Source organism: Eucalyptus grandis, chromosome 5 (genome assembly GCF_016545825.1).
Source record: "Eucalyptus grandis isolate ANBG69807.140 chromosome 5, ASM1654582v1, whole genome shotgun sequence".
Lineage (NCBI taxonomy): Eukaryota > Viridiplantae > Streptophyta > Magnoliopsida > Myrtales > Myrtaceae > Eucalyptus > Eucalyptus grandis.
In genome coordinates this window covers 3615966-3635932 of record NC_052616.1, presented here as the reverse complement: position 1 = coordinate 3635932, position 19967 = coordinate 3615966, and the positions used below count along the sequence as shown (strand labels likewise).

The following is a 19967-nucleotide window of genomic DNA, read 5'->3' as shown; positions in this document are numbered from 1 at the left end:
TGAGAAGGTTTCGACTACCATGAAACATTTTTGCCCGTAGCAAAGGATGTCACGGTTTGTACTTTTTTATCTATTGCTGATTTTCGTGACTGGCCACTGCATCAAATGGATGTCCATAATGCCTTCTTGCATGGTGATCTGGGCGAAGAAATATACATGAAACTTCCACCAGGATTACGTAGACAGGGGAAGTCTAAGGTATGTCGTCTTCGCAAATCTCTTTATGGATTAAAGCAAGCTTCTCGATAATGGTACGCCAAGTTCACCAATGCACTTGTTGCCGTTGGGTTCAAACAGTCCAAATATGACTATTTCTTATTCACCTAGACGAAAAGTATGTCATCTATTTATTTGATGATCTATGTTGATGACATACTTATCATAAGAAATGATGATTTTGCTATGAAGAAACTCAAAGAGTATATGCATTCCACTTTTCATAATAAAGACTTAGGGCCACCTAAGTATTTCCTTGGGATTGAGATAGCTCGTTCAGATAAGGGAATCTCACTAAGCCAGTGGAAATTTGTAATGGAGATCATATCAGAAGCAGGACTTTCAGGCTGTAGACCATCGGTTATTCCTATCGAGCAAAATGCCAAACTGACTTCCATCGACTATGATACTGGCATATCTTCTCCTTTTGATGATCCATTGTTAAATGATCCCTCAGGATATCAAAGACTCGTAAGGAAATTCATATATCTCACCATGAGTAGGCCAGACATTTGCTATGTAATGCAGACTCTTAGTAAATTTATGCATAGTCCAAAGCAATCTCACATGAATGCAACCTTGAAAATTGTGAGATACTTGAAGACATGTCCAGGCTTAGGAATACTACTTTCTCAAAAGTGCAACATGGAAATGATGGCCTATTGCAATGTAGACTATGCTACATGTCCTATGAGTAGGATATCTATCACTAGTTTCTGTATCAAATTCGGGGAATCATTACTTTCATGGAAGACAAAGAAGCAGTCTATTATGTCCTTATCTTTAGCTGAAGCCGAATACCGATCTATGGCCAAGGCTGTTTGTGAAATTGTTTGGTTAAGGGGTCTGCTTCTGGATCTCGGGGCACAAGTTAAAGGATCGACTTTACTCTCTTGTGACAATGATTCAGCACTCAAACTTGCAGCAAATCCTATACTACATGAGAGGACCAAGCATATAGAAGTCGATTGTCATTTTACTCAAAAAAAGATTCAAGAAGGAATTGTCAAGACGAGAGGAATTAGAACCTCGGAGCAACCCGCGATATATTCACTAAACCTCTTTGTCAAAGACAACATACATATCTTCTAAACAAGCTAGGCATCTTGGACATATACAAGCCACCAGCTTGAGGGGGAGTGTTGGAAGATATGATTTAATGGATTTGTATCAATAGGGAATCAAGTTTATTTTAGGATTAGAAAGATAGGAGAATATCTAATTTCCTTTTTATTAATTATTTCTTTGTAATTAAATACAGGATGTTGTACAGAAATTACAATACATAATGAAGAAACAATTTTTCTTCTACGTCTTCTGTTTTCCTCACGAATCCAGAAGACCTTCTTCTTCTTCATCTCCTTTTGTGACGCTTCCCCTGCCATGCTGAGACTGAGAGCAACCACGAATGGGCCGATGCTTAATTTGCATTATTTATTTGTTTATTTATTTATTTATTTATTTATTTCCTATCTTGCTTTCCTTTATCCTCTTTTTACTTTTATATTTGTATCATTTTATCTTCTTCTTTATCAATTTTAAAATTTTAATTATTTTCTGATGTGGAGCTTGGTGGATGACACATTGACACTACATGTTTTAAGAAAGTGATAAAAAAAATCATGTCGATATTTTTTATTAATCAAATTAAATTGACTTGACAAAGAAACTCAATTGTATCAATTTAATAAGTTTTAAAATATGATTGTATTAATTAAAAAAATTAAAATTTCGGGGTTAATACCATGAAAATTTCAAAATAATACATCTGTGATAAATTTATCATAAACTAATTTAAGGGTCATCAAAACTCCAAAGTAGAATACATGTGACAAATTTGTCCCAAGCTAATTTTTGTCTCATTAGAAACTTCATACTAGGACATTTGAGTTATTAAAAACTTCAAATGGGTACACTCATGGCATATTTACCATCTATTAATTTCCATTAAATTTTATTGTGAAATTTATTGAACTAGATAATACGTGACAATAATTCAATTGACATGATAAGTCTACACAAAAATCAATGTCAGTCTGAAGTAAATTTATCAAAGGTGTGTCCGCTTGAATTTTTTAATGACCTAAAAATTAGTTTGAGGGAACTTTGTCACATACGAACTAGTTTAAAGTTTTTAATAACTTAAAAATTAGTCATAAAAATATTAATTAGGAAATTTTTGTGATATTAACTTAAAATCTAAATGTAATATATTTTCGGGCTCTATGTCGCTTCTCATTGTCCAATCAAATCAATTGCCTTCGTTGATACATGCTCAGAATCATTAATGGCCAGCACAAGTGGTCCGAGGGCACGAACTGGAATACCCACCGATGAGCTGTCCATGAGCCATAGTTCCCATGAATTGTGAGGTGAGGAGGCTTTTTCCTTGCACGTTCCACCGACCAGGCCGACCCAAGTTCACTTACATGCAGTCCCTTCCACCAGACAAAACGTGAAATTTTCGGCCAACATCTCGTCGGAGGGAGGCCACTATGGTCTTCAAACCCATCAAGCGAGGGTAGCCACTAAATGTGGTATGTGCAAGAAGGAGATTGCACCTTAATCACGCATTATGTATATTATGTATATGACGATCTAAATTTAAATGGTATTTAATATATGCGATGGCCATGTGATGATTTCCTTTTGCCAATGCGATATCAGTCTTGAAAGGGAAATTATTTTCACTATGATTCGATAATCTTTATCGCCCTTGATAGTCATGATCAAGAATTAGGATGAAATACGCAAGGGTGAAACCTATAGTGCCCTTGAGTGTTGGAGAATGATATAGCTGTCTTTTCACCAAAATTTCACTTATTCGGTAGGAAATTCATGCAGCAAACCCACTACCATCATTATCAAATCTCCTTAGCAAATAATGGAAAGAAATATACGGTATAAGAGCAGCAGGAGTGCCAAAATTTTCATACAGCATTCACCTAAGTACCAAAACCTTTTTTCACTCACTTAATTGTCACATAGGAGAAAAATCTATCATTTGATTGTCAATTCTGATTCAAAATCTTACGTGGAATTTTTTTAATTTTTGAACTTTTTTGAATTTTGAATTTTTCGTATTTTCCTTCTTTATTTTGGTTTTTTTTTATTTAGGGCCAACGATGGTCACCGGCAACCCTCACCGGCCACAGCCGCCTCGCCCTAGGCTGCAGGCGACACTGCCAACTTCTTCCACTTGGCCGCGTTCCTCCTCACCTCCTCCCTCCTCTCCCCATCGGCCATCACCGTCTCCAAGCACCTCCTTATCTCCCCCGCCTCCATCAACCCTTCCTCGTTCGGCCTCATGCGGACCCCAGTCCGCCACACGTCCTCGATGAGGTCGATCCCCTGCGGGAGCGCCACCATGGGGACGCCGGGCGCGAGGCTCTCAAGGGTCGAATTCCACCCACAGTGCGTCAGGAAGCACCCGAGCGAGGGGTGCGACAGCACCTCGAGCTGCGAGCACCATGGCACTATCATTCCTTTCTCTTCCAACTCCTGCATGCAGCTCAGTCTATCCTCGTCCTTCTCTTCCTCTCCGTTTTGTTTTGCTCTAATGACCCACAAGATCGGTTGCCCGCAGTCAAGCAATGCGCAGGTCAACTCCTCCGCCTGCCTCTTCGATATCTCCGCGAGGCTTCCGAACGACACATAGACGACCGACGCCAGGGCCTTGGAGTCCGGCCAATCCATGTACTCCTTGGACTTGTGGAAGAGGTCGCCCCCAAAGGACGTGTTCAGCGGGTCTATCCCATCGAGGAAAGCCAAGGGCATCACCGGCCCGATCCCTACCACGTTGTAACTGTCGATATCTCTCAAGGCCTCTGGCTCTAGGAGTCAAAGGTATTCACCAGTATCCTTGGATTGTTTTCTTGGTTGAGCGAGTCGAGCTGATCTTAGAAAGTCGGCAATGCGAAAGTCAATGCACCCGAGCTGCTTGGCACAAAAAAATGAAGGCGAGTCGCGGCTAGTGAACTTGTAGGGAAGACCCGGTAACTCGAACGAACATGGAGAGTCGATGCAGTTATTTTTTATGAACTCGCCATAGCCGTAGAAGAAATACTAGTACATGCCCAAGACCGTGGCGGGCTGAATACACAGGAGGGCCGAGGGCACGTGAAACTCACGTGCCACCCCCGTGGCCCATGGGAGGAGCAAGCTGTACACCAAGCAGGTGTAGGGTCGGCCCTCGCCCACGATTGATATGATGAGGTCCTTGAGCATCTTAGAGCCGCGATGCTTGAGGTCGGACATGGAGTGCGCCATGTTGTCATCCAGCTTGAACCCGTTGTCATAGCCATCGGAGATGGCGACGAAGTGGAGGCCCTCCGGGTAGGTCTGGTCCTTGGATTTGCGGCGGCAGGCAGAGTCGCTAGTGGCGAAGGTCACCGCGGCGCCACCGTGGAGGAGGCGCTTGGCGAACTGGAGGCCCGGGTTGATTGGGCCCTGCATTGGGAACGTGACGAGCAGGAAGTGGGGCGGCGGCAGTGGGCAGTGGCGCGTGTGAGCGTGTGGTTTTGGAATTTCCTTTTAGTGGATGCCTATATGGTTGGTGTTGGGCGCAAATATCAGTGAAACTGTGGGAGTTTATGTCGTGCATGTTTTGGTGGGAGACATGTGTTAAAGTAATTAAATATTAAACGATACATTCATCTAATTACTTACTCTTTCAAAATAGTTGGAAGTGATCATATCAAAATCTCACATAATATTAGAGTTAGAGATTCTAAGTTCAAATTTTATCAAGGCTCCGTTTGCCTCCCCATTTAAATTTTCACGCTTGTCCATACGTAAGTGTGAGGAGGAATGTTAGAGTAATTAAATATCAAAATCACCCTTTCATCTAATAATTTATATTTTACGAGATCGCACAACATGCTCATAAATAGAAGGATGAAGTTGGGATGGAGTGACGTTTGTAGTGACGAATAGGAGAAAGTCGTGATCTTATTTTCCAGCCTTTGATTTGTCTGTTGTCCGTTTGTTTTTTTGCTCTTTAGAGACGGACAGAGGATCGTGATTTGGGTCACGAGATCTTCTTCTTTTTTCTCTGCGTGATTGAATCGCGGACAAGGCAAAAAGCAGAGTCTCGTTCTTGCTTCTCCATGGATCGAAGAGACAGAAAGAGATTAACGTGTGCTCATGCGATTGGACCGATCGGGGGACACTTAGCTGCATGCATGCATGCTGTGTACTCTCGTCGGTCCATGGGCCGAAAAGCTGATAATCGACGTTCACCTTTATTGTGAAACGGTGATGACAACGGAAAAAATGTCTAAAATGAGGAAAGGTGAAGATCAATTTGGTGCCCTTTCATCAGTCAGCGAGTAAGAGAATAAAAGGAGAGATATGGAGATGTATAAACGATCTCATGAATAGAACAAACCTTTTGGATTTGATAATGCCTACATTAAAATCGTCGAAATGGATATATCCGTTTGACATTATGTCCATATTTCGAAAAAAAAAAAAAAAAACGTTCCATTCCCATTAATCAACATCTATCACACCAGAGAGAGAGAGATGAACAATCACCTCTTCCTCATCATCTCCTTTCGTGGTCAGGGTCATCTTATTCCTACCATACAACTTGCCAAGCGCCTAGTATGGGCTAGCGCGCCTAGTGCACGCGTCACCTATGCCACGGCGGTTGATGGCCGAAACTTAAGGACCACTAAGTTTACCCCTTGGCTAGGTATATTACTTATATTAGAGAAATTGGTTTGACCCAAAAGGACATTCTGAAATAGTATGCATACTTACTCCTCTCAATGGGTCCTAGTCAAAATGGGTCCTAATCATAGTGATATGAGCATAATCAACCAATATCTTTCTCCAATAACCCACAATCAACACCAATTTTTAAAACTCAAATTTACTAACCAAATCATATAACTTTTCACGATTCAAAATATATCAAAGTACTTTTCATAATCCACACTCATAAATCATGGACTTTTTCCATAATTATTTCATAAGAGGTTTCGCAAACCATTGACAAGCAATCAACTCAAACTGTAATCAAATTTTATCTTTCCATTTCAAATAGACAATATGGTAGTAAGTACTCCATCCAATTCTATGCAACCAAAATTGCCATTTCTTAATTCATTATATTACTAATCCATATCACTTTAAAAATATGACTTTACAAAATTAAAAAAGAGATAGTATTATTTACTTTAAAAAAAAAAAACCGAAAACTAATTCACGATGGTTACTCAAGCTAACGCCCTTGTATTCCTATCAATTAATCGGAAAACGATATCAAAATCCGAGTAACATATTATTCTAATGAACAAATTGACTAACTACGCTTATTCGTCGACCAATCAACTCCTAACTCTAACGAAGAAACTCATTTATGTTAAATATTCATCTTTCTCCGTTACACATATTGTCCGCTACAGGTAACTCAAACGTAAAACTTCAAAAATTCATTCCAATCAAACTGTACTTTGAAATCAAATCTCATCAAACTTCATAGCTCCACAACCCCCCACCCCCACCCCCTTATCTACCATTTCCATATAAATTTAAAGCTAAATAACTCTTCAATTGAACCTTGCAATTTGAATTTCACATAACTCCAAATTTAAGACCTTACTTCGAAAAATATTTCCATTAGATGAAAAATAGAATTTGAATACTTACCCGGCGTTACAATTTGAAGTTGATTCCGCTTGTCAAGGTGTCCGAAAATTTCACATAGCTCCTTTTTCTTCTTGTTAAGTCTGCCATTGGTCTTGCTTCTTCAACGAAGCTGTTGAAGAAAATTAAGAAGTGGTTTAATGGGCCGATGCCAATTGGTTGAGCTTGGGCTTTTCAGAGAAATGGGTTGGGCTGGGCCCATTGTTAGAGGGGCGACAAACGAAGGAGGCATGCGTTGAGAGTGCCTTGATATGGAAAGCTTTGGCGAGGCGAGCCGTCAAGGAAGGCGGATCTTCGGACAGCAATCTTAGGTTCTTCATGGCAAAATTGAAGCGAGATTGTTTTGCTTTTATAGTTGTGGTGAAATCACAGTCACAGCAATGAGCAATTGCAACAGAAAGAACGTGTAGGAATCCTTTGAACATATATGCACCAAGTCTCTGTGAAAAGCATATGTACTAGCCCCATCTTTAGACCAATGGACACTCGGTCCGATCAGTGATTATTGAGCTCTTGAGCTCGACCACCGGGGACTATCTGGATCGATTGGCAATGGTCTACGAAGTAGGAATCATTGGTAGTAGAAGTGTTGAAGACCAGGTAAGTTGGGCTTACGAGATTATCTAAGCTCGAGCAGTTAATCCGACCCAATACAAGATTGACTCTGGCCCAACCAAATTAGGAGTGCAACTGATTCTAAAGACGTGGCAGCATGTGTAATGTGACAATTTATGATATGACAACACATAGCAACAAGATAACATCTATGACAAGGCAATTCGACGAATATACCGATATGCACCGTCAACCTTCTCTAGGAACTGTTGATAACTTCTTGACCGGTCGGTTCCCATCAATTCCAATTGAATTCTAAAACCAAACCGATACTTGGTTCTCAAATAGAACTGGTCTTGCTGCATGACCCTAGTTCCATTCACAGTTCAAACGCGTATTTTTCAACCTAACATCTCGTCCTCTTGATCATTCATTGTTGGAGATTTGGCCGCTAGGATTTTCAAACCACTGAAATGAGGACAACAACTAAATGTGGATGCGCCTAAGGAGATTGCACATTATCATGCATTATGTATATTATGTATGATGATTTAATATTAAACAGTACTTAATATATACAATGACCATGTAATGATTTCTTTCGCCAATGCAACATTAGTCTAAAAAGGAAAAATTATATTTCTCTGTGATTGGAAGATCTTTACGGTGCTCGATGGCCGTGATCAAGAATAATACGACAGGGTAAGAAAAATAATGCACTTGAGTATCGACGTAAATCTGTGATATGGCTTCACTTATTCCATGGTACATTCATGCAGCAACCTACCATCAACATCAACGAAACCTCCTTAGAAAATACTGGGAAGAAGTACTCATAATAAAAGAAGAAATAAGAGAAGACACCAACACACAACTTAAGTGCTTAAAATACCACACTAGCTGCAGCAAGCTTCTTCCACAATCTCAGCATTGGCTACAACCTCGACCGACCTCTTCGATGAAAGCCTTCAAGTTCCGGTCCGACGACCCGCCTTCTCTCGCCACCTCCCTCGCCGACTCCTTCCACTTGGCCGCGTTCCTCCTCACCTCCTCCCTCCTCTCTCCATCAGCCATCACCGTCTCCAAGCACCTCCTTATCTCCCCCGCCTCCACCAACCCTTCCCCGTTCGGCCTCACCCGGACCCCAGTCCGCCACACATCCTCGATGAGCTTCGCGTTTGTCCCCTGGTCCGTCCACTGCGGGAACGCCACCATGGGGACGCCCAGCGCGAGGCTCTCGAGGGTTGAGTTCCACCCACAGTGCGACAGAAAGCACCCGAGCGATGGGTGCGACAACACCTCGAGCTGCGAACACCACGGCACTATCATTCCTTTCTCTTCCAACTCCTGCATGCAGCTCAATCTATCCTCATCCTTCTCTTCCTCTCCGTTCTGTTTTGCTCTTATGACCCACATGAACGGTCGCCCGCAGTCAAGCAACGCGCACGCGAGCTCCTCTGCCTGCCTCTTCGATATCACTGCGATGCTCCCAAACGACACATAGACGACCGACGCCTGGGCCATGGAGTCCAGCCAATCCGTGTAGTCCTTGGACTTGTGGAAGAGGTCGCCCCCAAAGGACGTGTCCGACGGGTCTTTCCCATCGAGGAAAGCCGAGGGTATCAACGGCCCTATCCCCACCAAGTTGTACCTGTCGATCGCTCTCAAGGCCTCCGGCTCTAGCGAGTCGAAGGTATTCACCAGTATCCTTGGATTGTTTTCTTGGTTGAGCACGTCGAGCTGGTCTTTAAAAATCGGCATTGCATGAGCGTATGCGTCCGAGCGGCCCGGCACAAAAAATGAAGGCAAGTCGCGGCTAGTGAACTTGTAGGGGAGACTCGGCAACTCGAACGAACATGAAGGGTCGATGCAGTTATTTTTTATGAATTCGCCATAGCCGTTGAAGTAATAATAGTACATGTCCAAGACCGTGGCGGGCTGAATCCACAGGAGGGCCGAGGGCACGCGGAACTCGCGTGCCACCTCGGCAGCCCACGGGAGAAGCAAGCTGTACACCAAGCAGGTGTAGGGGCGGCCCTCGCCCACCTTCGACGCGATGAGGTCCTTGAGCTTCTCAGAGCCGCGGCGCCTGAGCTCGGACATGAATTGTGACACGTTGTCCCCCGTCTTGAGCCCGTCATCGTAGCCGTCAGAGAAGGCGGCGAAGTGGAGGCCCTCCGGGGAGGCCCTGCCCTTGGACATGTGGCGGCAGGCAGAGATGCTGGTGGCGAAAGTCACCTCGGCGCCGCTGCCGAGGAGGCGCTTGGCGAACTGGAGGGCCGGGTTGATGTGGCCCTGCGCCGGGAATGTGACGAGGAGGAAGTGGGGTGGCGCCATGGTCGGCAGCAGTGGGCGGCGGCCCGTCTGAGCGGGTGGTTTTTGGAATCTTTTTTCCTTTTATGGGATTGAGGACGGATGTCAGTGAAGTTGTGGGAGCTTATATTCATATAAATAGACGGATGAGGCAGGGATGGAGTGACGTTTGTGGTGACGAATCGGAGAGAGCCGTGACCTTCTTTTCAATGCTTATCTTATTTTTTTGTTCCTGCTTCGTTTGTTCTTTTGCCGTCAGAGACGGACAGATGATCGTGACTTGGGTGGCGAGATCTTCTCGCTGCGGCAATGAATTCGTGGACAAGGCAAGAAGCAGGGTCTGTTCTTCGATCCATGGAGATGAACGTGGCCCCTTGTGTTTGAACCGACCGGGGATGCTTTGTTAGTTATACGCCCTAAAGCCATCATGGAATAATTATATGTTAGGAACTTCAGTTGTGTTGTCAAATTAATGGCAAAAACATATTCATTCATTCATCCAATTATATGTATGAATAATTCCATAAAATTAGTTGTGACTAAACTTATTCTTGAGACGTTAAGAATATACATGGCAGGTTCATAGTTAGACCGAATCTTTAAACTGTTTCCGATCAATGGATCATTGAGTGAATATTAATAATCCTATTGAGATTGATGTGTTCTTAGCTTCACCATTAAGTATTAGATACTTAGGGGAATGATAAGTCATGAGTCATTAGGTATTATGATGTCCGAGTTAGAACACATGTACTTATAGCAGACAAGTTCACTGAACGTGACATACATAGAACGATTGCCAACATGGAAGCTTTTAATGCAGTCAATGACTAATCATTCATGCTTTGGTCTTGTGTAAATAATTCTTAAACTTGAGGCACAGTGTTAACTTGTGTGTTGGACGGCTATGGTTCACGAGCATGCATATTGGCGGCTCATTGATCCGTCTCTATACCTAATGGTCATAACTCGTTCACTTACAAAGTTACACATGTGCACAACATGGAATCTATCTCTTTTTATATACAAGGTATAGTAATGATGATCTATGTAATCTAATTGTGACACTGCATTAAAATCCTCGACTGGAGTTGTAACCGAGAATGAATTGTTTACGTTTCGTATAAAATGCAGATCAGTTAGGTTTATGCATATGATCAAATTGGTAACTCGACAAATATTCCATGGTTTTTGTTCAATCAGGACATAAGACAAATGGACTGAATTACACTATAACAAGAGTTGATAGGTTCATTATGTTCTTAAAGCATTTACACTGTCTAGGTAGCCATAACATATTGCAAGATGTCAATCATGGCTTGTAGGACCTAGAGATTGATCAAGACAATCAATTCTCTTGGAAGTACTAATGTGTTAGTACAAATCTTATTGCCACCTCAGTGATGAACTTAGGGATGTTACACACCATAACCAATTCACTCATATGAACACAGCCCACTCACAAGAGCTATTCTCTTGCTCACCTAGTTTCTGATGGAAGTAATCAATAACTTATTTGAGAAGTTAAAGACTAGTTTCTGGAAAAAGTAATCAATAACTTCTTTAAGAGGTTAAAAACCAGCTTCTATAAGAAGTTAAATGGTGACTCACCAGGACATTATATATATAGAGCAAAGAGAGAGTGAGTGGGTTAAGAAAATAAAAGAGAGAAAGAGAGAGAACTACATGGTTAGCAACAGTTCACCTAGCTTCTGGTGGAAGTAATCAATAACTTATTTGAGAAGTTAAAGACTAGTTTCTAAAAAAAGTGGTCAATAACTTCTTTAAGAGGTTAAAAACCAGCTTCTATAGGAAGTTAAATGGTGACTCACCAGGACATTATATATATAGAGCAAAGAGAGAGTGAGTGGGTTAAGAAAATAAAAGAGAGAAAGAGAGAGAACTACATGGTTAGCAACGGTTGCTAACCACGTGGAGAGGATTGTCTCCACAAGATTGCTAGCACAATTATAGTGGCAATTACCTGCAATCTCTTTTTTGTTTAAGGTGTGTTGGTAGTGTGTATGAACTAGAGGTTCGATGTTTGTGAGACTCGAACTGAAGAACATTTGAATCAAATTGTTTAAAGCGCGCTTCAAGAGGTAATCCGTATAACCCCCTTTGATATTCTGATTTTTTATTAAAATGCATGAGTAACGCTTTTGGAGATACATTTATATAGAATTTTATCTTTGCTTCCACTGCATTTATGTTTCTTTAGCCTATACATGTTCTGTAAAACCCCAACATGCTTCACTGCGTGCATGCTACGCTCAGTTTTATGTAGGGGCCGAAAAGTTTATCATTGACCTTCATCTCTATCATGAAACGGTAAAGACACCGTGCAAAAAAATATGAAGGAAAAGAGGGAGAGACATGGAGATGTGTGAATGATCTGATAGATCGAGCAAACCCTTTGGATTCAATGATGCTGGGGTGAAAGTTTTTGGCAAAACAAACTAGAAATGTTTTCCCCCGTAACTTTGATTGATGATGGAGAAATGATTAAATGGCATTCTTTATTTATTATGAGAATAACAATATATTATGAACCGTAAAAATTAAATAAAAAATCATTATAAATTGTCACTCCTTCAAGAATTTGTATAATCCAAAAACTATTATGCTAGTAAAACCCTTTTCACGGTAGATTAAAAATTGTCACCCAATTATTTCTTATTGTATAATTAATAGCAGACCTGTGATGAGTTGGGTTGGGTTTTGTGTGAATCAAAAATGAATCTGACTCAAATTAACTCATTTAATCCATGCTATCACATTTTTTATGTACCAATTTTAACAACTCACGTTCAATGTAACCTGATCTAACCGGACCCTTGTTACTGAGCACGTCCATAATCAACTCAATCTATCAAAACTCAAACCCACCAATTTAACCCACTTGAAGTTCCTCATGTGAAAATGTTGCTTAAATAAATTTTTATATCAAATTACATAAGTGAATTGACAATATATATAAGATGTTAGTAAATAAAATATACAACATGGAAGAACCTAAATGTTCAAAAACTTACAAAGAAGTAGAAAAGTTTCACGGCCTAATCATCCCCTCAAATTCCAAGTCATCGTAGATCTATAGTCAATACCATACTCCCCAACTCGCCAAATCGAATCTCAATTAAAGACAATGCAAGCATAGTCGTCTAAACTTAGAAGCAAGAATCGATTGCCTAGAGCCAGAACTTTTCTTGTTGGAATTTACAAAGACCTAAAACCAAAAGTTTGAAGACTAGAGTGGGATCGAATAACCTACGATTGGTCCGGTGTCTATTGACTACCGCCCAGGGCAGGGTCATCTTCCATCCGGGCGGCCCCGAGCCCGCGCCCAACTTACTCTTCTGTAGACTCTGGCTCATCGCCGTAGGCAAGGGTTATTATACGGGTTGAAAGTGGATTTTTTCGAGACCCGCTAGAGCCATCACCAATTGGGTTTTGCTCCATTGACCAATTCCCACCCATGTCTTAAATCTTAGGCAATCCGTATACTACCCAACCCATTTAAAATGAGTTAAAATATGGATCTGTGACGTAATTTGCTGCATCTAGTTAAAGGTTATGGGCATGGCGCACACACGCAAGCTTCATAAAAAAAAAAAAAAAAAAAAAATAGGAGTGATGTGTATGTGTAGGAAAAAGGTCCGTGGAAAGAAACCGACTAACCTCTTTGATACATAACAAGCAAATTACCTATGAATATACATTGAATCACAAGCAAACGATGAACAAAACAACTTCACTATGGTCCAAATATAATCATAAGGAAAGAATTCTCATTTCACAATGTTAATATCGATTGTCTTCTCAAAATATAAACGGAAGCTTTCTTGCGTCGTTCTTTGATGGAGTGAGAGAGAGAGGTGAAGAAGGAACCGTTCTCTTTCTGAAACGTTCTCTCTTTTTGTCCATTAGTTAGTTATCTTCGAAATAATCTTTTTTATACTTCCTAGGAAGATAATTATTCATATCCAAAGGGTACCTCTCAATCACATTACATCAAGACGAATCGATGCCTCTTAAATACACCCCATCATGGACAGACCGACAAAATATAACATTATGCTTGCAACCCATTTCGGTCAAGTATATATAGAAGAAGTTTTATTTAATCAAGAATGGTTGAAAACATTGCCCGGTTTGTATGTCTATTATGGATTAAGTGTTTGCATTTCTATTGGGACTGGTAGTGTTAAAATTATCGAAAAGTTAGAAATCCTGGTGTGGAATTTGAAATCATAAATTATCTTCCAAGTTAAGCATTTTTAATACTTAAATACATGAAAGGTATAAAGTTTGAGCTTATACGCGAATCAAAGAACTATCAGGGGCGCCACATTGATTGTCTTGTAATTTTATGCATATTATTATATTTGTTTTGCCAATATTCACGTCTACACCAGCATTTAGAATAATCTAACAAATATAGTTGTAAACCCGTGCAATGCACAAACATTTTCCTAGTTCATATAGTAATTTTCCGGCCAATGGGGCTTGGATCATGCAAGAGCATTGCTCAAGTCAGTCCATTTACTTCTCGAGCCTAGGGGGCTTGGATGAGCCAGATGGGCCGCCAGCCTGTCCGTTGATCACCTCTAGCTCATGAAATCATGGTTCAAAAAGTTTTATCTATCACTAATTTCGCTAATGGAATTGTTTACACTAATTGAAGATTCAAAATCGTAATAGATACCTTCTTATACGTATGAACTAATGTAAATCAGTATAGAATGCAAACTGAGTGGGAGTTGTTGAAACAGTTTGTTATAATAATAATAATAAAAAGCAATTGTTGCATATGAAAATAAGTGATTGTTGACATAAAAAAAGTGACGGTTAATCATAAAAGGTGATTATGATTCTTGAAAGGTGAATATTTCCAAGAGATATGTTATTTTTTTCTTCTTCTTCTTCATTGATCGGTCGCCAGCCATAGTGGCGATCGGTGACTAGCCAGAGGTGAGCTCTAACCTCCCCACAGGCCGACAAGGCCAAGCTCCCCTGATGCCGGCAAGCTTGAGCCTCACCTAGATCTAGCCATCTAAGCGAGGCTCGAGCCTCATTGAAGGTCGCCGAAACCTTCTAGTGACCTCCAGTGAGGCTTGAGCCTTGCCTAGCTCACCGAATCCGGCGGGCTCAAACTCGCCTCTAGCCGGTCGCCAACCACCACCGTGGCCAACGACGGGCCATTGAAGAAGAAGAAGAAGAAAAAAAAGAATAAAAGATAATTTAAAAAATCGATTTTTTTTTTTAAATTATGGAAAGGGGTGTATGTAGGAAAAAAAAACAAACACGAAAGTAAAAACTGATTTGGTTTGCTTTGATTTCGTTTCAGATTGGATTTCAGTTTGGTTCAATAAATTTTCTTATCGGTTCGGTTTTCCAAACAAACCGAATCATTTACACTCCCACCACTATCCACCACCACCACCAGCCACCTTTGTGGTGGTTGTGTGCTGCTGCAAGGTACTGGTGCAAACACCAACACCTAGACCTTAGTGACGATGGCGAGCAACAATGGCAACCAACGAGTGACTATTAGTGAACGCCAAGCAGCAATGGAGCCTCAATGAGAACGGCGACCGAGCATGAAGAATCGAGCACGAGAAGGATGGTGAGCATGAGACGGTGCTTGATTCGATACGTTAAACAACGTCGCCTATCAACCACACCAAAACGATGTCCCTTAACGTTTGTCCTATCCACGTAGATAATTTTTTTAAAATAATTGCTAGGTCGGTAAAAAATGTCTCTAGAAGATGCCACATCAGTAATTTGGTAGAAAATTCTCATAAGTGGTATTAAGGCCCTGTTTGGTAACCATCCAAACAGGGCCAAATTATGATTCTTTGTTCCCGGAATCAGTTTGAGCCTAGAATCGTGTTTGGTAAAAATTTTGTTCCTGGGTTTGTTCCCGAGAACAGATTGGGAATAGAATCAAGAACAAAAAAAAAGTTGATTCTTGTTCCGGGAACGAATTTGAAAATCAAAATCAAGAACCCTCCTTCTTCCCTTCAACCATCTCGCGATCGCCATCCACCACCGCCCGCCACCGTCCACCGTCCGTCGCCGCCGCCCGCCACCCGCCGCCGTCCGCCGCCGCCAGCCGCTGGTCCGGTGAGGCCGAGCCTCACTGGGGCTGGGCAGGGGCTAGGCAAGCCTCACGATGCCCAGCCCCGAGGCTTGCCCAGCCCCACCGGTGGCCAGGCGAGGTTCGCCGAGGGCCGGCGACGCTCCAGTGAGGTCGCCGGCCCTCGTCTGGCCGGTCGCCGTCCGGCGACCGACCTCAAGAAAGAAGAAGAAGATGAGAAAAAGGAAAAAAAGAAAAGAAAAAAAGGAAAAAGAAAAAGAAAAAAAAAGGAAAAAGAAAAGGAAAAAATGAAAAAGTAAAGAAAAAAAAAGTAAAAAATTTATTTAAAAATTAAAAAAAATGATTTGGAACAGAATTAATGAGCATGGTACCAAACGCAATTCTATTCTAGAATCAGAAATTTTGAACAGTTACCAAACGGCTTAAAATGCTTAGAATCAGTTCCCGAGAACAGAATAAAAAAGAATCAGTTCCAATCAGAATCTACTCCCGGGAACAGAATCGTTACCAAACGCGCTCTAAGTGTTCATTTCTTCTCCAATTTTAGCACTTAAGTATACCTTTTAGAAATTTTGTCATTTAAGTGTCCACTCATGTCAAGTTTTGACATTTGAAGTATTCGGCACTCACAAGCTCGATGTTGTAGAAGTTATGATAAACCTAAAGGTGAACAGTCGGGAGAGCGAGCTTAAGGATATCAATTGGCTTGGAGTTATCGAGTAGCATAAGGTGAACATATCGAAGAACGTGTTATTACTGAAGATCGAGGGGTACCGGGTGATTTTTAATTCAAATCAAGTGGAGGTTCTACTACGAGCATCTATGCCTTCGAGGGAAGACCCAGTCTCTTTGTCAATTTGATTTTAATTCAAATCAGTATTTTAAATGTTAGAATATTTAGATATTAAATTTTATATTTATTTAATAGCTTAAACTTTTAAAGTGATTGACAGTGATTCTACAAAATTCCACATTATTGATTTTGAGTATTGGAATACTAAAAAGCAGACTAGAGAAGATCAAAACACTTTTACCGTAATTGAGTGGGTGATGGACAATAAGAGACTACTATAGAAGCAGATCAATTATTTTTGGCAAACTTTCTTTGGTGCCATGGAATCCATTCATGCCTGCATTGATTACCATCAATTTATCAATTCACATATTGCTTATTCACTGTCGCAAAATTCAAGACCGTCTTGGCTAGTTCTATTCCCCCATTATTTTTCGTAATCACTTGCTACATGTGCTTGTACCTAGATGGTACATCTTTTTCAATAATAGCAAAACATTCATTTACTCTTTTAAAATTTCAAGCACAGTAATTTAGGTATATTCTCATTACTCCCAATACTCTTCTAGACATAAAACTTCGAACGTTGTCGTTCAGTTTTCACACGAATCATGCGTGCATGTATGTTCTTGTCGGACATAGTGCATTCGAGAGGATGAATAAGTCCTATTTAGAAAACTTAATTAGGAATTTTAATCATCACTTTTTCACCCTTTTTATGTTTAATTACAAAATGTTGTAAGAGATAATTTCTCTCCATTTCCGCAATTTTTACATCATCCATGATTTCTAATGGAGCCATTCAAAACACTAAAGTGGATCTCACCTTGGCTAGAGTAACACAAGACGAGCTTTTCTTATAAACGATTTGTTTAAAAAAGAAAAAAAAAATTCATGCAAACTGTGTTAGGGAAATCCCTTCCTTATGATGTTTTGAAGATGACAAAATAAATCAAAGGCTACTAACATGTTTAATGGTTAAGTAATAGACCATGCAGATGATAGAACATGTAAAGGATATTGTCAAAGTGTGAAGACAACCAGAAAACTGAACGTAACATATGTCCAAAGTATATTCTGAAGATTTCCAAACTTCTGTGTCAAAGTCTGAAAACTGCCGTGTCAAAGTCTGAAGACTGCCAAACTTTAGTGTCAAAGTCTATTCTACATCGGAAGTCTCGCTCACTCGACAAATTCCGGACGAACGTGAATGATGAACTAGAAGACGGACTCTATGCTTTGAAGCCGAACTAGGTACGACCTTAAAGCTAAATCTGTTCGAAAGCGATATGTTCGGACCAGATTGTAAAGTCTACAGACTTAGATTGTAAAGTCTATTGCTCTCAGACTTTACATCCAGATTCGACAGAACATAACTCAAGCCCAATCATATAACGGCTAGTGATATGGTTTGGATTCCACATCAAGATTGATTTGATTGATTCAATCTAATTGATTGATGATTAGATCTTGAAGACAAGAACTTTCTACACCTTCAAGTTCAAGCCTTACAATAGCAAGTTAAAGAAACTACCAAGATCGAAGATGTTAAGAAGCTGAAGGAGACTGTGCAAAAGTTGGGAGAGACAGTTCAATCAATGGGGGATTTCCAGCTCGTCCGAATCCCAAGACAAACCTAATTTCATTCCATTTTCTCTATTTTTGACTTTCTCCACTTTTTGCTAATGACAAAAAGGGGGAGAACATGTAGATTTGACTTTAACTTTTGACTTGAACATTTGTTCTGTTATTCTATTATTCCGTTTGACCTTTGCAGGAACTTACTTTTGTGGTAATGATTATGGATGGATGGATGTTTAAGTCTTGATATTTGTCTTATCTTTTCAAGATTAACATGTTTTCTGTGGTTACAGAATCGATGTTATCCAAATCCTAATCAACTTATTTTTAAAAGATATCATGTATTCCTTAAGAGTTGTTTTGCAGGTCAAAAGTTCTTAAATCTATAGGGAAGTTTTGTAACCATTAAAAAAATGGGGAGATTGTTGGAGAAAAATACTTTGATGTTTTGAAGTTGACAAAACTTATCCAAAGCCTATTCTTAAGATTTTCAGACTTTAGTGTCAAAATCTGAAGACTGCCAGACTTTAGTGTCAAAGTCTGCTCACATTGAGAAATTCCAGACTGAACAATGCTGAAGAATGAAGACTTATCCAGACACGAGATTATCTTTATTTCTTCAAGGGTTCAGTTCGTATGGCTTATGGATGGCTTTCTGGTTGGATATAACATCTACATGATTCGCTATGTTTATTGAAATCAATTTCAATACTCCAATCTTTTCGAAGGCAGGTAAACTTGGAAAGTATCTACTTATGGAAACCAATATCCTGATTGTATGGGCGGACAGGATTGACAGGCTTTCATCACAATTTTCAAACGGCTCAAGATTTCCTTTGATTGATTCTGTCCAATGGGTTAATTGGAAGAATTTCTTTGGAAAGTGCCAATGGTCAAGAAGGCATGAAGGAACATTTAAATGAGACATCTCTAGTCATTCGAGAAGTGCGTGAGAAAAATTTTAAAGTTTGAAGCTTCCTAGTTCATTGCTATTTTATTCACTAAGCTCATAATTGTACTCAAAAGAGAGAGCAAATTTTTGTGAGACTTCGTGAGAGAGCAGTAGAGACTCTTCATCTTGAAGTTGAGACACAAGGCTGTAAAATCTCTTTTGATTCTTAGTGGAATCCAGCTAGTAGGCTATCAGCGTGGGAGAGTGGACGTAGAATTGATCTAAGCTGAACCACTATAAACTCTATGTTCTTATTCTCTTCCCTGAACTCCTTTATTTGTTCATAACTCTATTTAACTGCCAAAGTCTGAACTTGCACAAAATCTTTATTCTTCAGACTCAGTTTCAAAACTAAATTATTTCTACTATTCTTTGCGAAAAATTTTCTTCACACCTATTCACCCCCTATAAGTGTTGTTACTAGCCCTTTTGCCCAGGTTTTGTACAAATACTATGGTTATCTTAAAATGGGTGGTACTCTAAAGAAGTTCATTACCGATTTTCTTCGAAGGCATAGGCATCATAACGAAACAACTTTTCTAAGGACAATGGAAGATTTAGGAATAGCTAAAGAAGGAGCGGCAAATGAGGCTTTCCTTAACCTTCCTATTGATCCTAGAGATCCTAGATTTAGTTTTTTCAATTAGCCTGAAAGCAAAGACGATGATGAGAGAATGTTTTCGAACTTCGAACCAAGAATGGGCATTGCTGCTAAAATGCCTGGTAACAAGTCTTTTTCGTTCTAAAGATCACAAAAGGGCCTACACACAAATGTTGAAAAGAGGGGTAATGAACCC

At 40.3% G+C, this 19967-nt stretch overlaps 1 protein-coding gene and 1 pseudogene across 1 annotated transcript; both read right to left on the bottom strand.

Annotated features, from left to right (window-relative positions):
- Nucleotides 1–3381: 3381 nt before the first annotated feature.
- LOC104417059 lies at nucleotides 3382–5790 on the bottom strand (annotated as a pseudogene).
- A 2360-nt stretch (nucleotides 5791–8150) lies between these two features.
- On the bottom strand, nucleotides 8151–9835 carry LOC104414252 (crocetin glucosyltransferase, chloroplastic). The gene has a single exon (XM_010025301.3). It carries the CDS (start codon nucleotides 9760–9762, stop codon nucleotides 8350–8352), a length of 1413 nt encoding a protein of 470 aa, XP_010023603.2. The 5' UTR covers nucleotides 9763–9835; the 3' UTR covers nucleotides 8151–8349.
- Between the last annotated feature and the right edge of the window lie 10132 nt (nucleotides 9836–19967).